The sequence below is a fragment of the Panthera tigris genome, chromosome D3 (assembly GCF_018350195.1).
Source record: "Panthera tigris isolate Pti1 chromosome D3, P.tigris_Pti1_mat1.1, whole genome shotgun sequence".
NCBI classification, from domain to species: Eukaryota; Metazoa; Chordata; class Mammalia; order Carnivora; family Felidae; genus Panthera; species Panthera tigris.
In genome coordinates, this window is record NC_056671.1 from 5,897,304 (window position 1) to 5,920,223 (window position 22,920).

At 55.0% G+C, this 22,920-nt stretch overlaps 2 protein-coding genes across 7 annotated transcripts in view; one reads left to right on the forward strand and one right to left on the reverse strand.

Annotated features, from left to right (window-relative positions):
- The window catches only part of CCDC92 (coiled-coil domain containing 92), a 30,018-nt gene extending 28,185 nt beyond the window's left edge, over positions 1 to 1,833 (forward strand). For all 3 annotated transcript variants that reach the window (XM_042963087.1, XM_042963086.1, XM_042963085.1), the window contains one exon: positions 412 to 1,833. In XM_042963087.1, coding sequence (XP_042819021.1) covers positions 412 to 1,187 — 776 coding nt within the window. In that variant the 3' untranslated portion in view covers positions 1,188 to 1,833. The remainder of the gene's footprint in view (positions 1 to 411) is intronic.
- A 741-nt stretch (positions 1,834 to 2,574) lies between these two features.
- Positions 2,575 to 22,920, reverse strand: part of DNAH10 (dynein axonemal heavy chain 10) — a 151,881-nt gene continuing 131,535 nt past the window's right edge. For 3 of the 4 annotated variants that reach the window (XM_042961467.1, XM_042961466.1, XM_042961468.1), the window contains 21 exons: positions 21,890 to 22,026; positions 20,522 to 20,739; positions 19,263 to 19,484; positions 18,865 to 19,012; positions 16,824 to 17,103; positions 15,929 to 16,158; positions 14,187 to 14,460; positions 12,723 to 12,827; positions 12,200 to 12,354; positions 11,565 to 11,719; positions 10,310 to 10,493; positions 9,547 to 9,747; positions 8,646 to 8,855; positions 8,368 to 8,463; positions 7,529 to 7,700; positions 6,927 to 7,058; positions 6,533 to 6,744; positions 6,274 to 6,441; positions 4,652 to 4,832; positions 3,503 to 3,648; positions 2,575 to 2,920 (listed from right to left, as the gene is read on the reverse strand). In XM_042961467.1, the coding sequence (XP_042817401.1) occupies positions 2,774 to 2,920; positions 3,503 to 3,648; positions 4,652 to 4,832; positions 6,274 to 6,441; positions 6,533 to 6,744; positions 6,927 to 7,058; positions 7,529 to 7,700; positions 8,368 to 8,463; positions 8,646 to 8,855; positions 9,547 to 9,747; positions 10,310 to 10,493; positions 11,565 to 11,719; positions 12,200 to 12,354; positions 12,723 to 12,827; positions 14,187 to 14,460; positions 15,929 to 16,158; positions 16,824 to 17,103; positions 18,865 to 19,012; positions 19,263 to 19,484; positions 20,522 to 20,739; positions 21,890 to 22,026 (3,773 nt within the window). In that variant the 3' untranslated portion in view covers positions 2,575 to 2,773. Of the gene's footprint in view, positions 2,921 to 3,502; positions 3,649 to 4,651; positions 4,833 to 6,273; positions 6,442 to 6,532; positions 6,745 to 6,926; positions 7,059 to 7,528; positions 7,701 to 8,367; positions 8,464 to 8,645; positions 8,856 to 9,546; positions 9,748 to 10,309; positions 10,494 to 11,564; positions 11,720 to 12,199; positions 12,355 to 12,722; positions 12,828 to 14,186; positions 14,461 to 15,928; positions 16,159 to 16,823; positions 17,104 to 18,864; positions 19,013 to 19,262; positions 19,485 to 20,521; positions 20,740 to 21,889; positions 22,027 to 22,920 lie in introns of those variants that run through there. The other variant, XM_042961469.1, reaches the window with a different exon arrangement.

Consider the following 22,920-nt stretch of genomic DNA (forward strand, 5'->3'; position numbering starts at 1 on the left):
CGTTTGGGTCTCACAACGGCGCGCCGAATGGAGCGGGTGCTCGATAAATGCCACCCGAGCAGACAGCTGGATCTGCTCACAGTTTATTCCTGGGTACGTGCCGGGGTCCGAAACCCGGAGAATTGCCCGTTGTGACTTGGGCATTTTTGAGCTCTGGAGGCACGCTTTTGTGCAAGGAGCCAGAGAACTGCGAGCGGGAGGGAGCTCAGAGCCCACGTGGGGTGGGGGTGGGGGGGGCGGCGGGGAGGGCACGGAGATGGGGCAGGGATGGCGCGTGGGAGCAACGTGCCCCCGCCCCAGCCCCCCCTTCCGCGCGGCCGCCCTGGGAGGTGAGGCCAGCCTCGACGGTCTCCGTGCCTCTGCTCCGGGAGGGGTTGGCGCTCAATCCTGTCCCTCGGCTCATTCCTCTAGGAGATGGATCCTCCCGAAGCAGCGAACTAAAGAGAAGATGCGAGGAGCTGGAAGCCCAGCTGAAGCTCAAGGAGGACGAGAACGGCGAGCTGCTCCGGGAGCTGGAGCAGAAGGACGCCATGATCCTGGTGCTGGAGAGCACCGTCAGGGAGCGCGAGAGGAAGTACCTGGAGGAGCTGAAGCTGAAGAGCCACAAGCTGAACATGCTGTCGAGCGAGCTCGAGCAGCGCGCCGGGACCATCGCCTACCTGACCTCGCAGCTGCACGCCGCCAAGAGGAAGCTCATGAGCTCCGGCGGGACCTCGGACGGCAGCCCGTCCGGGAGCCCCGTGCTGGCCAGCTACAAGCCGGCCCCCCCCAAGGACAAGCTGCCCGAGACGCCCCGCCGCCGAATGAAAAAGAGCCTCTCGGCCCCCCTGCACCCGGAGTTCGAAGAGGTTTACAGATTCGGGGCCGAGAGCCGGAAACTACTCTTGCGGGAGCCGGTGGACGCCATGCCCGACCCCACCCCGTTCCTGCTGGCCCGGGAATCGGCCGAGGTCCACCTCGTCAAGGAGAGGCCCCTGGTCATCCCCCCCATCGCCTCCGACCGCGGCTCGAGCGAGCCGCACAGCCCGGCCCGCGAGAAGCAGCACAAGGCCCACGTGGGGGTGGCCCACCGCATCCACCACGCCGCCCCGCCGCAGGCCCCGCCCGAGGTGGAGACGCTGGCGGTCGACCAGGTGAACGGAGGAAAGGCCGCGAGGAAGCACTCAGGGACGGACAGAACTGTGTGAAGCCTGCCCGGGCGACCCGTCACCCCTGGCTGTCGATGCACTGTGATCACTACTGGGAAAACTCATCCACGCCTTTTTTTTTTTTTTTTCTCTCCAATTCCCCTGCATGCCAAGTTTTTTTTCAGACACGTCAGCATTCTTATTCTCCTGCTCCTTTTGCCCTGGTACTGACACCAGAATACGATCATGTCCCTGCTGCAGAATACCTATTTACCGATCGCCGTGGCCAGACACCTGTGTGCCGAATCGCTCGCTTCTAATCCCACTCCGTGTGACTTCAATGCGCTCGTGGACAAAGCACAGGCCACAGGCTGCATCACTACTCGACGTTAATGAAATCAGATAGTCAACCCGCCTAACTATACAGCCGGAGCAACACGTGCCGACCGGCCTCGACCCTCTCGCTCCAGTTCCTAGGGCGGCCCGTCCAGAGCAGCCCCTGCTCCCTCCCGGAGACCCCGTAACCTCCCACCAAGCCTCCCCCCGGGGCGGCCCCGATAGCCGAGCAGCTGTATGTGTCTATCGCGGGAACGAAATAAGATGATGTTACTCCTCGTGTCACCACAACCTGAATGTGTGTTCATATTTTTTGGTTAGTTTTATCCAAAATGTTCAAGATCCCAACAAACTTTATTTTCTAAACCTGCCTCTTTCTGGTTTGTGTCTTTTATTAAACTACCTGAGGGAGGAGCTGGGGGGAGGCTGGAGGAGGAGGAGACACAGCAGGCCCCCCAGTAATTACCGTGTTCTCGCCCCGTGTTCTTTTCCCAGGGCTCCGGCCCCAGGGGCAGGGCAGCTCTGCTTCCGGGAAGAAGAGTCCCTGTCACCCAGCCCTGCCCAGGGCTGCCCCTGGGAACGTTCTGCCCGTGACCAGCCCCCGCCCCCTGCCCTGCCAGTGCTCCACCCTGCTCCTCCCTGGCGAAGTAATGCTACTCGGTGCCTCCGGCGGGCCTGGCCAGGGCTCCGGGCTCGTCCCAGGGTGCGCAGAACGAAGGGGCCCCCGGGGGCCGGTTCCGGCTGTTCTAGGTCTGCACCCACCCAACCCCACGCAGATCCGGCCAGGTCGCGGGTAGGAGCTCATGCAGGAATTCAACACTGAGCTCAGGGCCCTGGCCCCCACCCCCACCTAGCGTAGCAGGCCAGAGAGTTCGGGAAGGGGGAGGGGTGGCGGTGGGCAACTGTGGCCATCTCTGCTCTAGGCTGGCATCGTCAGCCCGGACCCCACACCCAGCAGGCCGCTCCTGCCAAAGAGAGGCATCTACTGAGACAGACCCTCTTGACCTTTTCCATTAGAATTCTCACTCGTGCCAGTGGCGTGTGGGGCACTTCTGCCTAATCACACATTTCCTCTGAGAAGGGAAAGAAAACACATTTCAAAATGCTCTCCAGTATTTACTTTTCAAATACGCAGAATCCTTAAAAATCGCTTCAAAAAACAAAACCGTCAGCTCAATTTATATGGAAAGAGATTAAAACGGCTGGTTTCGAATGAAAGGAGTCTCAGCATCAGCCCAGCTCCAGCGTCTCGAGGCCCCACGGAGCCGACGGGACGGAGCTCACAAGTGCGGGTTCCTTCGCCCAAAAGGTTAATCGGAGTTCAGGGTGAGGCACACCCCCTGCAGCACCCAGTGAGATACGTGCTTTGTGGTGAAGAGATCGGCTTCAAACACCAGGCCAACTCCCATGGCATTCCTTCTCATGGAGGTGGTGTAGACCGGCGTCCGGAAGGTGTTCTGCAAAGGAGAGGCACGTGAGGCGCCCCCACGGGCGGCGGAGGAGCTCGAGCCCGGGAAGCAGGAAGCCCAGTCTAGGTGCTGAGAGTGCGGGCGCCTCCTGCTAGGCCTGGCCGAGGCTTCAAGGGGCTTGGCGGGGCCGCCCTCCGCTGACTGCGGATGGGGCTTCGTGTAGCTACGCTCATCAGACAGGCATCCGGGCGAGGCAGGGGGCGCCTGCTGTCTACATCAGACGTAAGTATTTTATGATTCAGGCAGTGCCCGCAGAAGGTCAAGGGAATGGAGGAGTCTCTTCCTGAAATTGATCTGGACCACAGCTCCGAACTTGAAGCCGTGCCCCCCCCGCCCCCACCGGGGGAGTCTCTGCTTACACACAATTTGCATGCATGTGTCTTCCTGGAAGGTGGCTCCACGCTGTCATCCTGTCTCGGGGCTTCCCCCCCTCCCACAAAAGGCTAAGTACCTGTAAGGGTGCTTAAAGGGTAAGACTGAACTGCAACCCCCCCCAGTCCCCCCCAACCGTGCCCCCGGTGGGGGGCGGGGAGGGGAGGACGGAGCCAGGAACAGGCATCAGCCTTCTACCTGTAGTTTGAGGCGATGGGCTTCGATGGGGATGATCTTCAGAATCGGCAGGTCGACCACCAGCACCTTGGGTTTGCTCTTGATAAGACATCCTCTTTCTACATCCCAATCCGCGCCTTCGAGATACAGTCCTGAGACGAAGCATCCTGGATATCCCGGGAAGAGCCCAGGGTTTATGTGGAGGCACCGGCCACTCTGCTGTGCACACAGTGGCCCTAGGTATGTCCACAGTGCACACACAGAGGCAACTCCCTCGCCCTCCTCCCCCAGATACCGTAGCCCAGGCCTTTGTCCAAAAGACGTGGCCGTCATTTCTTCCCTTTTCGGAAGGACACCGTAGACGCCGTGAGCCTCCCCTCCCCACGGCTTTGGCAAAGGAGACAAGGGAGAGTTGCCTCCCCCACCAGTCAGGCTTCAGGGCACACAGACCTAGACTGCTTGGGCCCCCAGGTTATAAAGACAGAAGCACCACAGCTTGGTGGTGGGCCAAGAGGGAGTGCAGAGAGGAAGTCAAAGCCTCACCGAGAAAATGGTGTCTGGGGAACAGAACACGGCAGACACACACAGTGGCAGAGGAGAGGACAGTCACTTGCCCAGAGAGTTCCTCCGAGGCTTCAGTGAGCATCCCTGAATCTCCACTGTGAACCCCATCTCTAAGCTCACTCAACAGGGCTTTTGTGGCTCACGGGTAAATGTCTTCCGACTATGGCGGCAGCACTGCCCTGGGGAACGGCAGCATCAGTCACCAGTGTCACAAGAACTGACATTGTAATTTCATGGGTCGAACCTAGTCCAACCTGCCCTCTGGCTCCCACACCCCCAGCCCCTCAAAGTTTCCAGGGAAGCCCTCGGGCCCTCCTTTCTCTGAACGATCTAATTCTGACCCAGGAGCCACTTCTGCAAACGAGCAGGGCGAACGTGGTTCAGGTCCCTCCTGACATCAACCCCAGGTCTCAGTGTTGGAACTGGAAGAGAAACGCACGTATCGACCCCCAGAGAGATCGAGACACAGACCGTGCACACATACAGCCAATATTCGCAGCAGCCTTCCTTTCAAACCCGGCCTGGCCCGTTTCCGCCCGCACCATGCTTGTTCCTCTGAATGGGGGACGGTTCGGGGAGGGAGAGCCGATAGGGAGCTGACCGTACCTTGTCCTGCCCGCTCGTTCACTTCATCTGCATCTTGGAACTTGGTCACTTGCGTGAATAGGGTGGAGCGGTCCAGCGGCCAGCCGTTCCTCCGGCAGGTGGCCTGCACCAGGGCCGTGAGGTAGGATTCCGGGATGTGTAGCCCCGAGAGCCACATCACGCCGGGCTCACTTTCAGTGACCTGGAAGGCAGGGGGCAAGGCAGCAGGAGACCGGGGCCGCCACCAAATGCCAGGGCCAGAGCTGACCAGAAGATCGGGTCAGGATAAAAGACACAGTTCACCTTCGCAGCAAAAAGACGGTGTCGGAACAACGGCAGCCTGTCTGGGAGAACAAGCTGAACCACCCGGCTCCAGAAGGAGCAGAGACTTAAATATTAAAGAATAAAACCACGAGAGTACCGGGTCGGCTCTCCAGTGAACACTGTCATGATCTTGAGTTGGAAATGCAAAACCCAGAGGCCATAAAAGAACAGACCGAGACATTTGAGCAAATAAAAATGTAAAACTTTCTTCCGGAGGAAGTGCCACAGGCAAAAATCAAAAGATGCTGACAAGCTGGGGGGAAACACTTGCAACACCAGCAGACCAAGGGCCCATCTCCTGGATACACAAAGAGCTCTAAAACATCAGTTTAAGAAGATAGAGAACTTGATAAAAATGAAATCAAGACACGAAAAGACAATTCACAGAAAAACACGAAACAGCTATATGTGTGTAAGATGTGCTCAGCCTCACCATAACTCAAGAAACGCACACCTAAACATATTATCGTTTACCTATCAGGAAAAAAAGATCCAAGATATTAAGAACACACATGGTGCAGCAAGGGGAGGAAATAATCGTGTTCACTCGCTGTGGTTTCCACTTCTCTAGAAGACGATGTGACAAGAGCTGTTAGAATGTAAAATGCACATTGGGGTGCCTGGGCAGCTCAGTCGATTAAACATCTGACTTTGGCTCAGGTCATGATCTCACGGTCCGTGAGTTCGAGCCCCGCATCAGGCTCTGTGCTGACAGCTCAGAGCCTGGAGCCTGCTTCGGATTCTGTGTCTCCCTCTCTCTCTCTGCCCCTCCCCAACTCATGCTCTGTCTCTCTCTCTCTCTCTCAAAAATAAACATTAAAAAAAATTAAAAAGAATGCAAAACGCACACACTGAGACCCAACGCTTCCACTGTAGGGACCTACCTGTGAAATATACGCGTGTGCATCCAAAGGTACGTGCGCCAGAATGTTGTATTGGCAAAATAGAGGGGGGGGAAAACCCCAAAGGGAACCACCCAAATGTCCAGCAGGTGAAAGGACATGGAATATCTGTCAAATGGAGTCCCCTTAAAAGAATAAGGTCGACCTAAATGCACTTAGATAGACAGTGGCCAAGATGGACTCTGAGACGAACAAATCAAGTTGTGCATAATAGGCTTCAAAGTCTTAAAAACAAAAAGAAAAGGAAAAAAAAAAGATACAGGTATGCTTGTAGAGTCAGAAGCCATTTCTCGAGCACCCAGTCACTGCTAATAGAAGGTACCTCCGGGGCTCCGGAGAGGGGTCGGAGGTGGTTGGGGAGGGGGGTGGTGCAGGCTGAGCCTCGAACTGACGCACCGACTGCGGTCTCTCACTTACCCACGATGTGTACTGGCTGAACCGCCGCAGGAAGTAGAGCATCCAGTTTCCAAGGGACTTTAACGTGTCAGGGGCCAGCTTTCTCCAGATACTAGGGATTTGGCCGAGGAAGAGAGATCTGGCTACGTCCTCTAACTCGTTGCTCATTCCAACTTCTCCGGCCAAGGCCTGTTCGCAGAATCAAGAGCGGTCAGGCAAGACCGTGGGAAAACCGGGTACCGCGTGTAGGCAGAGGTCTGCACACGAGGGGCGTGCTCACCCTCTGAAGTTCAGCCAGAGACCTGGACATCCGCGTGACGAGCTTGTTGAAGCGCTCCAGCTCCTGCAGAAGCACCACCGAAGTGGGGGACAGTCCCACCCCGAGGTGCTTCCTGACCTGGTCCAAGTCAAAGATTTGGGGCATCTTGTTTTCTATGTCCTTGGCAACGTGGCCAATGTAATCATCTCGGCTGATGCCGCTGCTGGATTCCCCTAAAACCAGGACACGTTTTAGGGAGGGCAAGGCATCTGAGGGTTAGGACGGGGGCGTCCTGAGCCTTCTGGTTCCAGGAAAGGCATCAACGCTACAGAATCCACAAGGACCAATAGCCCTCTGGGCCAACAACGCCCTTCCACCGTAACCGCGCTAGTTCGGTCCCCGCGGCCGACTTCACCTGTCTGAGGCTGCAGCTCCAGCAGGTGAGTCCACATGTCTCGAGCCGCCTGAGTATAATATCCAATCTCGGCATTGGAATGAAGACCAAACACCTCAGGTGTGTTGGTCAGCGGGAGGGCCTCAATGGCTTCTGTAATCGGGACGGAGAGGACACCGTCACACAGCCCTCAATTTCTGCGGCTGCGTGGCCTCGACATCCCCAGATACGCAAAACTAATTTCCACCGCGTAGCGGGTGGCGTGTTTTTAAATAAAAATTCCATACTACCACGCCCCATCCAGCTCCGCGTTTATTTCTTATGACAAAAATGGCTCCGTGAGCTTCCTGGGGCCCACTCTGCCCTTCAGGCGGAATGTGGCGTATTTGTCGTCACCCCAGGACGGGGAAATCTAAACTAACTCCATCAGTCCTGAGGCTATAAAGAACTTGCTGGGCCCCCTACAAAACATAACGGAGCACGCCCACCAGCCAAGGATCCCCCCAGGAGAGGGGTCAGAAGAGCCATCAAGCCAACCGCAGAAAACAGAACAGCTGAGATGTACGGTCGGTCTCCCTTAGAAAAAACTTCTAACATATATTTTGATGCCTGAGAAATCTCACCAACAAATTTTTCCTTCACATCACCGGCGGGGATTTTATAGTCCACCTCCTTATTCCGGAAGAAGTGGAATGGCTGGAAAGTGTCAAAAATGAAGTCTCCCAGGTACTCGTCCATGTAGATGGTCAGGATGCGCCGATCAAAGCTGTCGATGGCCCGTCCTCCGTACATGACCTGAGTGACCGAGAGCAAGAGCTGGCCGGGAACCCAGGACCCACCTGAGACCTGATGTGCCCTCGGGGGGGGACTCCTGCTGGCCGGGCTGCTGTGCAGCTCAAACCATGTTGATCACATGCCTTTGGCCCACTGTGCACAAGAGGCTTGTGCAACTTTGTGGGGTCCTGGAAGCCAGTGTGCCATTTGCAAAATCCCCAAAACGTAGTGAAGAGACAACAAAACAACAAAGAAGCCAGCCACCACTTTGGCCTTGGGAATTGGTGGTGCCCCTGCGTGAGCACATGCAAGCTATGGGGGAGGCATTTCCACAAGGCCTGTCTAAAGTCGTGGTCTCCAGGGTAGCCCTCCACGCCCACCCACCGGGAGCGAGGCTACGACGACACGCCTAAGGCATGGCGAGGAGGGGAACTGCCAATCCCCCCCTCCCAGAGAACACGGCCCCCAGGATAATGAATCCAGAACCTCCATGTGGACGGAGCCCACTTAGGAGAAAGACGATCGGGTGATAAGCCAGCAGAATTCCACAGAGACCTTGCAGCTGACACGCAGCAGAAGCAACAGGGGAGTCACCGAGGTCTCAGAGGTCACTCATAAGGGCACCAGGCCACAGCCCAGCTCCAGCCCTGGGAGGCAGTCCACGATGGGTCCCCCAAGACACTCCTACCTCTCCAATCAGGTACTTGAGGCTGCCCCACGGGATCCTAGGGTCATGTTGCTGGAAGGCTTTTGTTAAGTATGTGTTCAGAATCTCCATGCAGACCTTAAAAGACAAGGAACGGGCATGGTTGTGCTCCAGCCCACAGAGTCGCTCACGTTCTGACCCTCTCCTCAAGTGTGGGCAAGAACACCGCGGCTGTTCACAACTCGGAGAAGGGGTGGGGGTGACACAGGCCGGCCGAGGAGGAAGTTTCTTGGGAGAAGCAGCAGCCACTGCGTCCTAACCTGGAAGTCAGACTCATTGAAGTCATAGTACACGTTCCACCCGATCTTCCCGAACTTTCTCCTCTCCAGCACCACCGCGTGGAAGAACGCCAGCACGTAGACCAGGGACTTGAAAGCAGGGTGCGGGCACTGCTCCAGCATGTCAGGAGAGATCTTGAAGTAAGTCGCGCTCATGTTGAGCTTCAGCCCGTTGGGTGGCTCCGTAACAACCTGTCAGAAGAGAGGACAAATCGTGACGGAAACCGCAGACCCACGAGTCCAGCTTTGAAGAGGGCGCAAAATGTAGACACCTGGGCTTGCCCTCCATCCCTGCGTGGCCATCTCTCCTGCTCCCCAGGCAGCAAAAGTCTCTTATAAGGACCCGGGCAAAGAAGATAAGGGACTAGATGTGGTTCTGACTCCCGCTCATCAGATGACCCAGAGAAGTGAAAGAAGCCCGTGGGAGCTTCAGATGCAAAACGGACGTCACCAAGTTTTCCCTCTATCTGCCCCAGGTGACAGATGACAAAATCTTGCCACACAAAACTTGTCTGGGGAGTAAGTTAAATGGGGCGTGTAAACCACTAGAGTAGTGCAGCTGAGGGCGGGCCTGTCATCGAAAAGAAAAAGAAGGTTTAATAAATGTGAAGTCCAGGAAAACGAACCTAGGTATTATTTTGGATACATGTGGAAGGAAGTGGTAAAGACAGGCCTGAGAGTCGTAACTGTCACGCGGTACGGGACAGTGCTTGTCTCTGAAGAAGAGAGGGAAAGACGGAACTGGAAAGGGTGGCCGTGAAGGTCTGGCTGCGTTGTAGGTTTACTTCCAAGCACGTGCTCGCTCACACGCACACACGGACGGCAGAATGGTAGCGATCTGAGGAACAGGGCTGTGGGGACAGGTGTTTGTCCTGAACCAAACCTTCAAAGACTTCTGCAGAATCCCAATGGGGAAGCCCCTGGTGGGGTCTGTGGTGAGCCACAGGCGGAAGTCTGGGTGGGGTTTGCTGATCCTCTCCAGGGACTTCTCCAGATCTTTCAGCCAGCGGACCAGGAGATGACAGTTCTGCAGCATCAGCCACTGCCCGCGGGCCACCGCCGTCTCCAGCAGCTGTAGGGCCAGCTGCACCGACGGAGAGAGAGAGGGGAGGAGTTGGCGTCCCAAAGCCACACTGAGCCCGTGCTCTCCCAGAAACCCGCTCCGAGCCCCCAGGAGGGCCCACTCCAGGAGAGGCCACAAAGAAGCCAGTGACCCAGGAGCTACGGGGGCTGCCCTCAAAGAACCCATCTCTGAGGACCCCTCAGGGCCGCCTGAGCCACACGGCCGGTCCCAACCTGGAAGATGAGCCAGCACGTTGCACCCGCCGGCCCCCCTCAGCCCCGAGAGCTCCAGGTTCTCTGCGGCCGGCACCCTGACCGCCTCTGCGGCCATGCCGCGGGGGCAGTGACCACCCTGACCCAAAACAGGGATGTCCGGAGACTGGAAGAGAGGACGACTACGTGTGAATGGACTCTGGAAGCAACAGAGCAGCACAGCGGCCAGCAAGGCCGGGCGGAGACAGCATGCCCGCTCCAGGACCACACCACTGCCCGCCTGCCGCTCAGGGGACGGGAACTGCGCCCAGCTCACTCACCCCGGGGACCTCGCCCAAATTTAGAGCTTATTCCTTCCAACAACGAATTACCTTTTCTTGACCTTGACCCATGGCGAGGAATTTGAGGCGGTTTCCTCCAAAACCGCTGCGCTCGGCTAATTTCATAAGGTCACCGGCAGGGTCAGAGCCGGGACTGAGGATGAACACGATGGGCGAGGTCGGAGTGCTCTGCTCAAAGATGGCCTCGAAGCTGATCATCGGGGGCTGCACGTACCTGGCGGAGGGAACAAAGCGGGGACTCTCGCAGAGGACAGCCACGGCGTGCTCGCCTCGCCGCCTCCAGAACCTTCTGGTTGTTCTTCGGGTATAGCTCCCACCGGGTTACAGTCCATGTTGACGCACATGTCACACAAGAGGGTGAACCCCTGGGCGACGCGAGCCCTGCTGTGTCCCCCTAGCACAGCCAGGCACATCCATGGGGGCGCCACCTGACGGGGGGGGGGGGGGTACTTCCAGGCGGACGTCCCCTCGGCACAGGACCCAGAGGCTCCATGCCGACAACGCCACAGGCATGTCCTGAATGGCCCACTTCTCAAGATTTGAAAATTATCAGACCTGGGAGACTTCGTGTAGGAATCCAAATTTCTAGCTTCTTTCAAAGAGTCAGAGGATCCAGCCACTCTGGGCCCCCCTTGTCAGCTGGTGTCAGTCCAGCTAAGGGGCAGCTGCCCCTGTGAACCAGGACTTGACCTGTCCGAGCTGCCACAGTCCCCACCCAGCCTGGCACACTCATTTCCATCACCTGCCAGCCATGAAGGCACGTTTGGGTTTGCAGCCCCAAATTATATGCCTGACTTCGGTTCTGGGGCTGTGCCGTCCAGTATGGAAGCCGGTAGGCACGTGTGGCTATTGGGCACTTCAAGTGTGGCCGGTCCAAACTGAGAGGTGCTGTAAGCGTAAATTCACACAAGATTTTGAAGACTTAATACCAAAAGCAAACCAAAAAAAAAAAAAAAATCATGTAAAATATCTTGATAATATTCGTATTAATTACATGTCAAAATGATAATATTTTAATGTATCAGGTCAAATAAAATGGTATTAAAATTACCTTTATCTGTTCCTTTTTGAACGCGGCTCCTAGAAAACTTCACGCGTGTGCCTCACCTGGTATTTCTCCTGAACGGAGCGGTACGAGGGTGACCACAGAAGAGCGCTCAATGACAGGGCGGTGGCAGTTCCCTCGGAAGCTGGCCCATCGCTGCTGTCTGTGAGTTCAGGCTGGGAGGAGGGGCGCGGGGGAGGACCCCACAGAAGGGCCGAGCAAACACAACAACGCACTTACTTCTCTCCCATGGTTAGAGTCACATAGTCGGTCACCGCCCGGTACACCCGATCCACACGGAAGCAGCGCAAAATAAGCAACTTCTGGAAAGGGGTGATGCTGCTATCGTAACCCAAGGGGAATGGGAACTGCTCGAGGGAGTCCAGGTCGTACCACTGGGGAAAGCAAAAGACACGCGTGGTGGTGTCAACACAGAAGCTCTAGAGCCTCCATTTTTCTGTGAAGGTCCCAAAAGCCACTGTAAAGGAATGAAATCTTTAGAAGCATGCACCTCCGGTCACTTCTAGACAGCTCTGTCATTTTCTACCTCCTGCTCCAAAACTAAGAACTTCAGGAAGGGAGGGGCTGAATCGTTTTCGCTGTTGAGTCCTTAGTGCCCGTCAAGGATTGTGCTCCATGGTAGATGCCTAGTTCTCGGATGGGTGGACGGACAGAAGGACAGTTGGGTGGTTCTCCCACAACGCTAGCTGAACTAGATAAAGGAGAATTCAATCAAGCGCCATGGAGGGTGAGAACGACACTCTGAGTGAGTCACACAAAGGAGTATCTTCTTGCTCACAAAGAGGCTACGGTTTGGGTCTCAAGATGACTGATTCGCAGGGAAGGGAAGGAGGAGAGACAGAACGTGATCTCACCTCCTGCCAGACAGCGGGATGTTTCTCAACATCATCGGGAAGATTCCCAAAGGAGTCCGAGAACATTTCTGATAAAAGCATGATATCTTCCCATCCCTGGTCAGACAACCAAGCACAGGGCTTTTTCCGGTGGCTTTTCTCCAGGGAAATGTTTCCTGGTCACGACAGAAGAAGAGAAGTAAGCGGCTGGCAGTAACGTGCCGGGAAGAGTGAGCAGCTCAGTGCTTTCACTCCTCCCGCTGCAGGGAAAAATCCTCGTCTCCAGCGGGGACTGGACAAGGCAGCAGGTATACTTGGCTTGCCTCCTCTTGGCCCGGGACCCCAGCCGGGCAGCTCAGCGTGACTGCCGGCCTCAAGGCAGCCTTCTGAGGCTGGAATATTTAGGAAAGCGGGGCTGTTGGAAGCCAAGTTCCAAGGAGAGTTTTTGTTATTATTGTGGTTTGTGTTAATGAACTCAGATGTGTGCGTGGACAATGTGGGGCAAGGGAGTTGGGAAGAATGAAAAAGGGGACACATTTGTCACCTTTTAAGAAGAAATCTAATTCTTCCTGCGGGACTCTGCCTTCCGCTTGCTCTATCTTGATCGTCATATTGAAAGAAAAGAGTAACTTGTGCCTCTCAAACAGCCCTGGAGGGAAACATCAGAGGGTACGGATAAAGTAAATTTGCTTTAAAAAAAGGAGTTTGTTATGCACACCAGCCTCGAATGTAAGAGAGATGAAATGAAACAAGGGAGCAGCGCACCTGCATCTGGCCCTCTCTGCTTCGTGTGTCCACGGCTGTGCGAGTGTAGACGCTACGGGCTCAGTTCGCATGTGGTGCCCAAGGGCCAGCTGCGATGGCGCTTGCTCCTGCGCGTGCGCAACGGCCCTATCTACGGCGGCACCTGCCACACCGGCCCAGGAAGCGCAGGGCAACGGGGGAACCGTGTGATAGAAGTCCGGAGCCACCTTCTCGATGGAAAACTGGTCGTTGCCTAACTCTAAGTGCAAGTTCTTGTCTGTTATAGTCTAGAAGAGGTGTTAGCAAGCTTCCTACAAAAGGCTAGGTAGGAAGTATTTTTGACTTTTCAGGCTAGACGGTCTGTGTAGTAACGATTCGTCTGCCATGACAGCAGGAAAGGGGTCCCAGGCCGTATAGGCGTAAGTGGGCACAGCCGTGTTCCAACAGCACATTATTCACAAAAGCGGGCAGTGAGCCAGATCTGGCCTGCTGGTCACGGTTTGTCAGGCCTCCACTGCGGAGCAAGCACATTCCATCCACAGATTCTTTACTATTGGTAGGGGGATGCTAAATATTAAAGTTCTTCTTCTTTGTGAAAACACAAGAAATGTGTTCTTGGGGGAAAAACTATGTGCGTCAACACTTGGGAGTTGAATTCTACTCTTCTGTGTGCTGCGGGTGTTGGCCACTTAAACAAGCCCTGGAGGAACGACAGTCCTCAACCTTTCCCCTGCCCAGCTGCTATGGGCTGAATTGTGCATCGCCCCCCCACCCCAGCCAAACCCACATGTTGAAGTTCTAACCCCAGTGCCTTGGAATGTGACCATATTTGGAGATGGAGCCTTTAAAGAGGTGCAGTCAGGGGCGCCTGGGTGGCTCAAGCCGTTGAGCGTCGGACTTCAGCTCAGGTCGTGATCTCACAGTCCATGAGTTCAAGCCCCACATCAGGCTCTGTGCTGACAGCTCAGAGCCTGGAGCCTGCTTCAGATTCTGTGTCTCCCTCTCTCTCTACCCCTCCCCCGTTCGCGTTCTCTCTCTCTCTCTCTCTCTCTCTCTCTCTCTCTCTCTCTCAAAAATGAAATTTTTTAAAAAAACATAAAAAATTAAAAAAATAAAGAGGTGCAGTTAAGTGGAGGCCGTGAGGATGGGGTCCCATCCAACCTGCCTCACGTCCTCAACAGAAGGGATCTGGACACACACACAGACGCCAGAGGTGCACACGCACAGAGCGCATTTGTCCTAATCAGTGCAGAGAGGTGCTCACCTGTGCAACCGTAGTTATAGATGTTGAAGGTCAGTGTGTCCATGATGTTCTTCAGTCGCTTCATGAGAATGGAATCGGGCAGCGACTTCTTAAGTGACAAGCCAAAAACGTCCAGGAAGGCGATGAGGGAGTACTGGTACATGGCGTTCACGAGGGCCATCTCGGACAGCACGAAGAACAGGATGGCCCCCCTCCTGGCGGCTGGCCGGTAGCCGTCCCGCAGCCTGTCGATGTCCAAGGCTGTCTTCTCTGCCAGCTTGAGCTTCTCCGACACCTAAAGAAAAGATGTGCGTCGCCACGGAAACAGGGAGACGGACACCCACAACCAGGATGACTTATGAAATGGGCAAGAAAGTAAGGGATGCACGGGGCGCCTGGGTGGCTCCATCGGTTGAGTGTCCGACCCCTGATTTCGGCTCAGGCCACGATCTCACAGTCTGTGAGTTCGAGCCCTGCACTGGGCTCTGCACTGACAATGCGGAGCCTGCTTGGGATCTTCTCTCTCCCCCTCTCTCTCTGCCCCTCCCCTGCTCTCTCTCTCAAAATAAATAAATCAAACTTAAGAAAAGCGTAAGGGATGCCGAGAGCAGGGTGGGGGGGGGGGCAGCAAGAAAAGCCACGCGGCACCCACAGCGGTTTGAAAAGCACCTGCCTGGACGTCTGTGGCTGGATGCCCCCGCACCTGTGCCCTCTTCCTCTTCTTTTTGTTTTTAAATTTTTGAGAGAGAGACAACAAGTGGGGGAGGGGCAGAGAGAGGCGGGGGCAGGGGATCTGAAGCAGGCTCTGAGCTGTCAGCAGAGAGCCTGACACGGGGCTCGAACTCACGAACCACAAGATCATGACCTGAGCCGAAGTCGGACGCTCAACCGACTTGAGCCGCCCAGGCGCCCCGTGCCCTGTTCTTCTAATAACAGTACTGACTTGAACTTGGAGACTCCAACGTCCCCCTTTCATTCCAAACGTGGCGTCCACCCCAACGCCAGGAGAGGGAGCATATAACCCAGACCCAAGCAGTCCACACACCACAAACCAGGCTGTGGGACCGGTTTGGGGTGGGGACGTGACTTAAATGGCTCTGGGGAACCTTCATGATAGGGACAGGTAAAGATTCCCACTCTTCCCTTTGGACCCAAACCTGAGGGGGCGTGAGGCCACACCCACCTCATAACCATGAGGGGGGCTTGGCTCACGGGGAGGCAGAGAATGAAGCCAACCCAACAAAAGGCCCAGCCCAGAAATGGAGAGAAACTGAGTCCTAATGATATGTTTGGAGTCCTGGATCCAGGCCTGCCTGAAGTCATCCCTGGGCTTTGTTTTCTAAGCTAATAAATTCCCTTTTGACTTAGGCCAAGTAGGGCTGGGTTTTCTATCACTGTCGACTGAAAGAGGCTGGCCTGATGCACAAGGGTCCCTGGGAACACGTCTAGGGCTCCCCTCCCCATCGCACACCCCAGCAGAGGTGGCCTGTTCTCATCACGCAAATCCTCAGGTGACTAGGAGCCCAAATCTGACGACAGCACAGGTGGAGATCCCCCCTCCCCCACCCTCCCCCACCCTCCCCCAACGCCTCAGCTTCTAAGACCCGGGAATGAGGCCCGGAGATCATGGAATCCAAGTTTCTCCTTTGGAGACATTTTTCCTTTTCTCCGCTCTCCTTTGGCTCTCCCAAAGGCGCGTCCGGGACCACACCCCCCCCCCCCCCCACCGGCCCGGCTCAGGGCATTTGCCGTGCAGTTCGCACCTCCGTGGCTTTGGATTTCGTCTCCTCCAGGGTCTGCACCAGCTCCACGTTGTCCAGCATGTTCCCCGTGGAGGTCGCCAGTTCCCGAAGGAGGGAGTCTTCCAGATCCTTCAGCAGGTTCTTGTTCTCACTCGTCTCCTGGATGAGGTGCTCCCGCTGCTCCTCCAGCTCGCGCCTCTCGTAGGCCACCAGCACGCTCAGCAGCTGGTCCTCGAGCCCCTTCAGCGTGACTGGGGAGCGAGGGGGGGCCGTCACTGCGGGGCACCCCGTCGCCTCGCCTGCTGCGCGCTTGCGCCCGGGACAGGCTGGGGCTGCGTCTGAGCCCGCCCTTTGGGAACTCGAGGACTCGGCCCTGCCGTCACCCTAAAGCCACGGGGCAAAACCGTCAGAACAACACGGAGACGCTGCCCACCCTGTGGGGGACAAGAGTGTGGGGGGGTCCCAAAATAAATACTGGGGGGCCAGAGTGGAAAGCACACCCAACCTAATTAGCCGATTTACGCAGGTACAGGCCAACCCGAGAAAACGGGAGAAACGGCACTCGGTCCCTGACAGAACTCAGCCAAGAGGAAGGGCAGAAATCCAAAATCATGCCGCGTACTTCAGTGCGCCACACGGAGTAACTTCCGGCCCCAGCATAACAGGGTCTCGCCCCACTCCGGGTGTGGGTACCTGGGCCCGTGGTCCAGACTCAGCACGCCCCAAGACACGTACCCCGCTGCCTTCCTAGGGGCGCCCAAACCTTCATCACCAAGAACCGACCAGTTGCGATCTGGCTAGGAGCGAATGACCTGGGGTCACCTAACGACACGGCGTCCCCTGAAAGCTCTGGTCCCCATTTGTGGTCTCCGTGGTAACCACCCTAATTCGCCACTGAGGTTCTGTACATCCTTACCGGTGTAGTTGATGACCATGGCTTTCCCAAACACAGACGGGCCGTATCTGGGATTGGCCAGCTTGGTGTTTAGGTACAGTCTGAAATTTGAGTCGTAATCCACCTCCTTATCCCCCAGGATGATAAACTGCCGTCCTTGGGAGACTTTGATATTCTTTTCTAAGACGTTATCGATCACCGGATCGATGTACTCGTCCACGTCGTGGAACAGGAAAGGGGTCCCATACTTTATGGCCATCTCCAGCTGCTTGAGGAAGTCGGGGTCGTTGAAGGAAGCAACCTGCAAGACGGAGGTAGGCACTGAGAGTTGTGCCCTCGGCAACTGTGCAGGGAGAGTGCCTTGGCCTTCGGAGGGGGGAGGGGACATGCCGGTGCCTGGGGGGTGGAGGGAACCAGAGGGGAGAAAGAACGGGAGAGAAGCAAAGCGTGAGACCCGCAGAAGCCAGAAACCCCTTAGGTTCAGGCTCTGAGCAGCCCAAAGTGATCGCGAGAGATTCTCCTTCCGTCTCACAGAAGAAGAGTCGGCAGAATTCTTTCTTTCACTCGCCTCTTTGCTTCACCTCCCTCCAACCTCATGACGGCTTTGCTAGCTCTTTCCTCAAAACGTCTGGGAAAACTCCTCCTCTCTTCTAGTCCCCGGGGCCTCCCTCTCCTTTTCCCTTCACCTGCTTTCATTATGTTCACTAACTTGGCCTCCTCCCCTCCCCTAAGTTGGAATCACCCCCCCTTTAAGTGGGAGCATGGTGGCAGGGGTGGGGCTGGGGGCTACGTGGGGATGGCTCAGGACCCCGGCAGGCTGAGGGAGGAAGAGGAAAGTCATGCTCTTCATTAAAGCATCTCCTCATTAATATTTGTCTCGGGGGCGCCTGGGTGACTCAGTCGGTTAAGCATCCAACTTCGGCTCAGGTCATGTTCAAGCTCAGGTCAGATTAGCGGGTTCAAGCCCCACATCAAGCTCTGTGCTGACAGCTCAGAGTCTGCAGCCTGCTTCAGATTCTGTGTGTGTGTCTCTCTCTCTCTGCCCCTGCCCAGCTCACACTCTGTCTCTCTCTCTCAAAAATAAACATTAAAATAATAATAATAATAATAATAATAATAATAATTGTCTCACCATAGCTATGTGTGTATCTTAGAGGCAGACCTTCCCCCCAACAGCCTGTACATACTTGGGAGCAAGGACCAGGAAAAAAAAATAAGGAAAAAGTAAAAACCGGAGCAATTTCACCCAGGGCAACTGAACACATATGCCCACCAAAAAAAAAAAAAAAGAAAACTTGCACACGAATGTTCACAGCAGCATTATTCATGCTAGTCAAAAAGCAGAAACAACCCAGATGTCCATCTATGGATTAAATGGATGGTCAGACGTGGTCTGTCCAGGCAACAGAGTATTATCCATCGATGAAAACTAAGGAAGCATGGACACCTGCTTGAAAACATGATACTGAGGGAAAGAAACCAGACACAAAAGTCCACATATATGATCCCATTGATATGAAATGTCTACAAGAGGCAAATCTATAAAAGACCTTCGTGGTGGCCAGGGGGTGGGGGGAGCGTGTGGGTAGGTGGCTATAGCATGCAACATTGCTTTTGGGGGGTAGTGGTAAAAACAGATTCTGGTGTTTGTTGTAGAACTCTGCAGGTAATATACAAAAAACCACTGAACTGTATGCTTCAAAGGGTGAATTCTACAGTATGTGAATTATATCTCAATCAAAAGATACTGAGAAATTGTTCCTCCCTTCTAGAATTAAAAAAAAAAAAATGAGCATCTAAGCCCTGGATGGGTAGGGTGCACCTTCAAGCTCCTGGCAGCTGAAAGACATGCCCAGGTAAGCGAGCAGAGCCCCAAGCAGGTCATGCAGCCCTCAGAGATGGGACGGGGTGGGCGGGCAGGGAGGCGGCTGGCTCGGCTAGGGCTTCAGGATGGTGACGCCTCAGCTCAGCATGGCCGGGGGCCCCGGGGCTGTCACGGTAGAGATGGCGGGAGAGAACAGGCAGGGAGGGCAGGGGTCACCCAGGGAGGGGCCAGCCGTACCCGCAGGTTATTTTTCTCCTCTTTTCTCTTTATCCAGTTGAGGGCCTGCTGCTGGGGGTCGATGCAGAGGGGGAACCGGCTGGCCCGGGTGGTAAGGAGGCCATTCTGAACCGAGAGCTCATCGGGGGGCAGTCCCTGGGAGCCCCACCTGGAAGGAACAGTGACAGGGAAATGTATTTTTCTTGTGCAAGTTGTAACCAAGTGCTAACGGTGGTAGGACTGGCCTTCCAGAACAATCTACCAATCCACAGGCTGCTCAACGCTCCTCAGGGCCCAGGAAGCCAGATCTTCTGTGCAGTCAAGTCAGCTGCACCCCTCGCTGTGTCCTGCCGGGGTGACACCCACGTGGACCCCCACCCCAAGGCACCCCCGTCCTCCGGGCTCCAGGTCACACACACCTGCTGATCTCAACATCGTCCGTGAGCAGGTTTTCTAACCGGAAGGGCTGGCTCAGGGGAATCTCCCGCTCCAGGATGTCATTCTGCCAAACTTGGTTGACCATCTGATCACGGAACTCCCACGTGAACGCGCCCTCGTAGCTCAGGAAAGCCGAGCAAAGCAGGCAGTCCCCCAGCAGCTTCACCCGCCGGTGCATCAGCTCGTCCAGGTCATTCAGCCACCTGGCACAGGAGACGGGGGCTGCGGTAAGCCGTTATCTTCCGGCACAATCAGAAGGAACATTCTAGAAGAACCGCCTTGAGCCGCTGCTAATGGGGGGAGCCAGAAGGAAACGTCGTCGGAGATATTCTCTCCTTTTAGAAACAAAGACTGCCAGGTCATTTTGCCACACCCCACCCGGGTGAGCCCAGCGTTTTGGAAGACTTTGTTTAATTGCAGGGTTCAGCAGAACCCAGCATCTAATTGGGGGGCTGGACAAGTATTTGCGGGATGCATCTAGTCTCCAAGCTATTTATTAAGTAGTAATCACGTTGTTTCCGAACGCTTTGATCAATAACTTACAGACACACCCAGCAGAACTCATGAGCTCTGGTCCTGCTTGGTGACAAAATTCTACCCGAGATAAAAGGAAGTAGATGTTTCACCTGGCCTCTTCTGGTAAATGGCCAAAGTCTTCGAGGTTTTAGAAATACTGAAAATGGTTTGTTTCCTACAAGCAGACAGTATTTTCTAGTGTTTTCCATACCCCTTTTATGGTGTTGGATTGGAAACTACCAGCGGACCAGCTCTGGCCAAATGGCCTTGCCCCTAGGCATCAAACAGTCCCACCTGCTTAAAACTGAGGCTCAGGACTGAGCCAGACACAAGAGCCCTTAGAAGAGATTTGTCCGGCAACAGAGGCGGACTCCTCGTCCAGACCCACCCAGGAGGCGCTCACTAGGTGCCTTAGTTAAAGGTCACTAAGAAGTAAACGTTTCTAGGACAGAGGGCGCCTTGCCAGAGGCCACTGGTGCCTCCCTGTCTCCACAGCTGCGCTGCCTCCTTAACCCTTCATAATTATGTAATAAACCACAGAATGCGTAAAATGGCATCAGCCACCCTAAACACGGTAACAGTAACATCGGAACTTTCCCACGCGGTGTTCAGATAAAAACGCAGCGCGGGGTGAAGACTACATGGCGAGCCGGTCCGTCGGCGACGTTCGCTCACGGACCACAGAGTCTCAGAGCTCTTAGCGCACAGCGCATCGGCCACTGACCTGATGTTCTCAGACCCCAGCCCCGAGATGAGCTTGTCAGCAGCGATCAGCCGCCTCTCCATGATCTCGGCTTCTTCCTGCAGCTTTTGCTTTTCCAGAATGGCTGCCTCGTATTTGGCCCCCAGAGCCTCCAGTTCTCTCTGGATCGCTGCCAACTCATTCTGGATCTTTTCTAGTTCACGTTTAGTGAGGTAAAAGTTCCGCTCCAGCCTGGCCACCTGTGGGAAGACGGTTCACAGAACGGTGGGGAAAGGGACCGGAGTGAGGCAGGGACGAAGGAGTCTCACCCCTGGGCTTACGTCCACACCGCGTTTCTAATGCCGTTCATACTCTTTGGGGCCGTCATACGTCCTGCTGAGGTACCTGGCTTCTTAGTCACGTCTTCGACAGTTTGCTGCAAAAGCTCTAATCCCATTGGAAAAACAGGTCTTCATGCAAGTTAGCAGATGCTTAATTTCCCAGTGTACTGAGATCACAGTAAAATGACACTGTGGTTCTAAGTCAAAAACTCAAAAGAACGCGTGAAAACAATACTGATCTTATGCCCAGTTCTAAGTTTTCTAAGCAATAAAATTCTGAGTTATAAAGCAACGTCAAAATAGGTCTCTGGGTGCCCGGTGGCTCAGTCAGTTGAGCATCCAACTTCGGCTCAGGTCATGATCTCACGGTTTGTGAGTTCAAGGCCCACGTCGGGCTCTGTGCTGACGGCTCAGAGCCTGGAGCCTGCTTTGGACTCTGTGTCTCCCTCTCTCTCTGCCCCTCCCCTACTCGCACTCGGTCTCTCTCTCTCTCTCCCCCCCCCCCTCAAAAATAAACATTTAAAAATTTTTAAGAAAATGGTCTCAAAATGATCCAATCAACCTTATAACTCCCTTTATATTGTGCATTCTGACCCAGTGGTTTTGCCCCTCAGAGGACATACGGCAATGTCGGGAGACGTTTTTAGTTGTCAAAACTTAGGGGTAGGGACAATGGCACCCAGTGGGTGGAGGCCAGGGATGCTGCTAAACATCGTACGGTGCACAGGACGGCCCCCACCACGGAGAACCGTCTGGCCCCGAACGTCAAGAGCTCCGAGGCTGAGAATCCTGCTTTAGCCATAGAGGACAGTTTTTACCCACTTATCCTACTCTTTTCACGCAAAATTTGAAAATCTTCCAGACTTCGGTTCTGCCAGTTCACGCCATCTGGATGAGAGCTATAATTCAGGGTTATCATTTAGTAGTGCTGGGGGCGGGCAGGGGAACGTTTCTGCGAGGTAAAATCAGAACCCTGTCAGGATGCTTCCGGCAAAGCTATGGACATATTAAATGCGACTCCAGATTGCTCCCTCGGCAGCAATGTTTCGGTCTTCCACGTGGACAATACCTTCTCTCTTCTGGGCTTGATTTCTCTGAAAACGTCACAGTAGCCCATTACAGCTTCCACAAACTTCAGCATCCCCAAGCCTGCTTTGCTCACAGCTTCCATTTCTTCAGTTGTGGTGTTGAGAGTCTTCAAGAGGCCTAACGGTCAAAGATGCAATGATTTCGACGAGTGACAAGACTCATCTTGGGAAAGTAAGATGGGAAATGAATGAGTTTTGTGTAGGTGGATGATTAAGGTGTGAGGGAGGGAGGGGCACGTGTTACTGCCACCCAGGACATCCTATGACCCAGGCACCTCCATGTGACATCAGGACCCGGGGTGTCCGTGGGGACCCCCGACTGTGCGTCAAAGTGGCTCAGAGCAGGCAGCTGGCTGGGAATCGTAGGCCATGATGAGTCACCGTCCCCTCTACCTATACTCTCACCCCAGGAGTAATTTCACATGAATGGAAACCCCCCCCAAGCCAATATTCAGGTAAAAAGAGAGGTCCTTGGGTTTTTGCACGTGTTGTTACCCTTCGTGTTTCATTTAGTTTTGTGTCCGAGCTGCTGAGAAAAAGCATTTGACAATAATGTTCTGAACAAGCCATGAAGGTAAACAGTGGCACTATGAACTCGGGTGGCCTTTTGCAAAGACGAGCCTCGTTCCCACTGGCTAAACATCTAGGCAGTTCAGGAGCCAGGCTCAAAGGGAACGTGGGCATTCTATAACTGAGGACAGAGAGGCTGGCTGCGGGTGGTGCCGGTCCCTCCCCGCCCATCTCCCAGGGACCTACAGGAGACTGTACTCTGGCAAAAAGCGCAAGGGAAGAGCTCAAGGTCAGACCACCTCTCGCACCACCATGCCCGGTGGACAAGATGCCGGAAGACAAGGCCAGGCTGGGTTCCGTAAGAAGGCGCCGTTTCCTGACGGGAACGCCAGAGTGACTGCCGTGAAACGTGCAGCAGGCATCGGCTGCTACTGCCCATCCGGCACCCAGCCCTCCCACGTCACCCCCAGTGCTGCCATCTTCCTCTGGCAACAGTCATCCG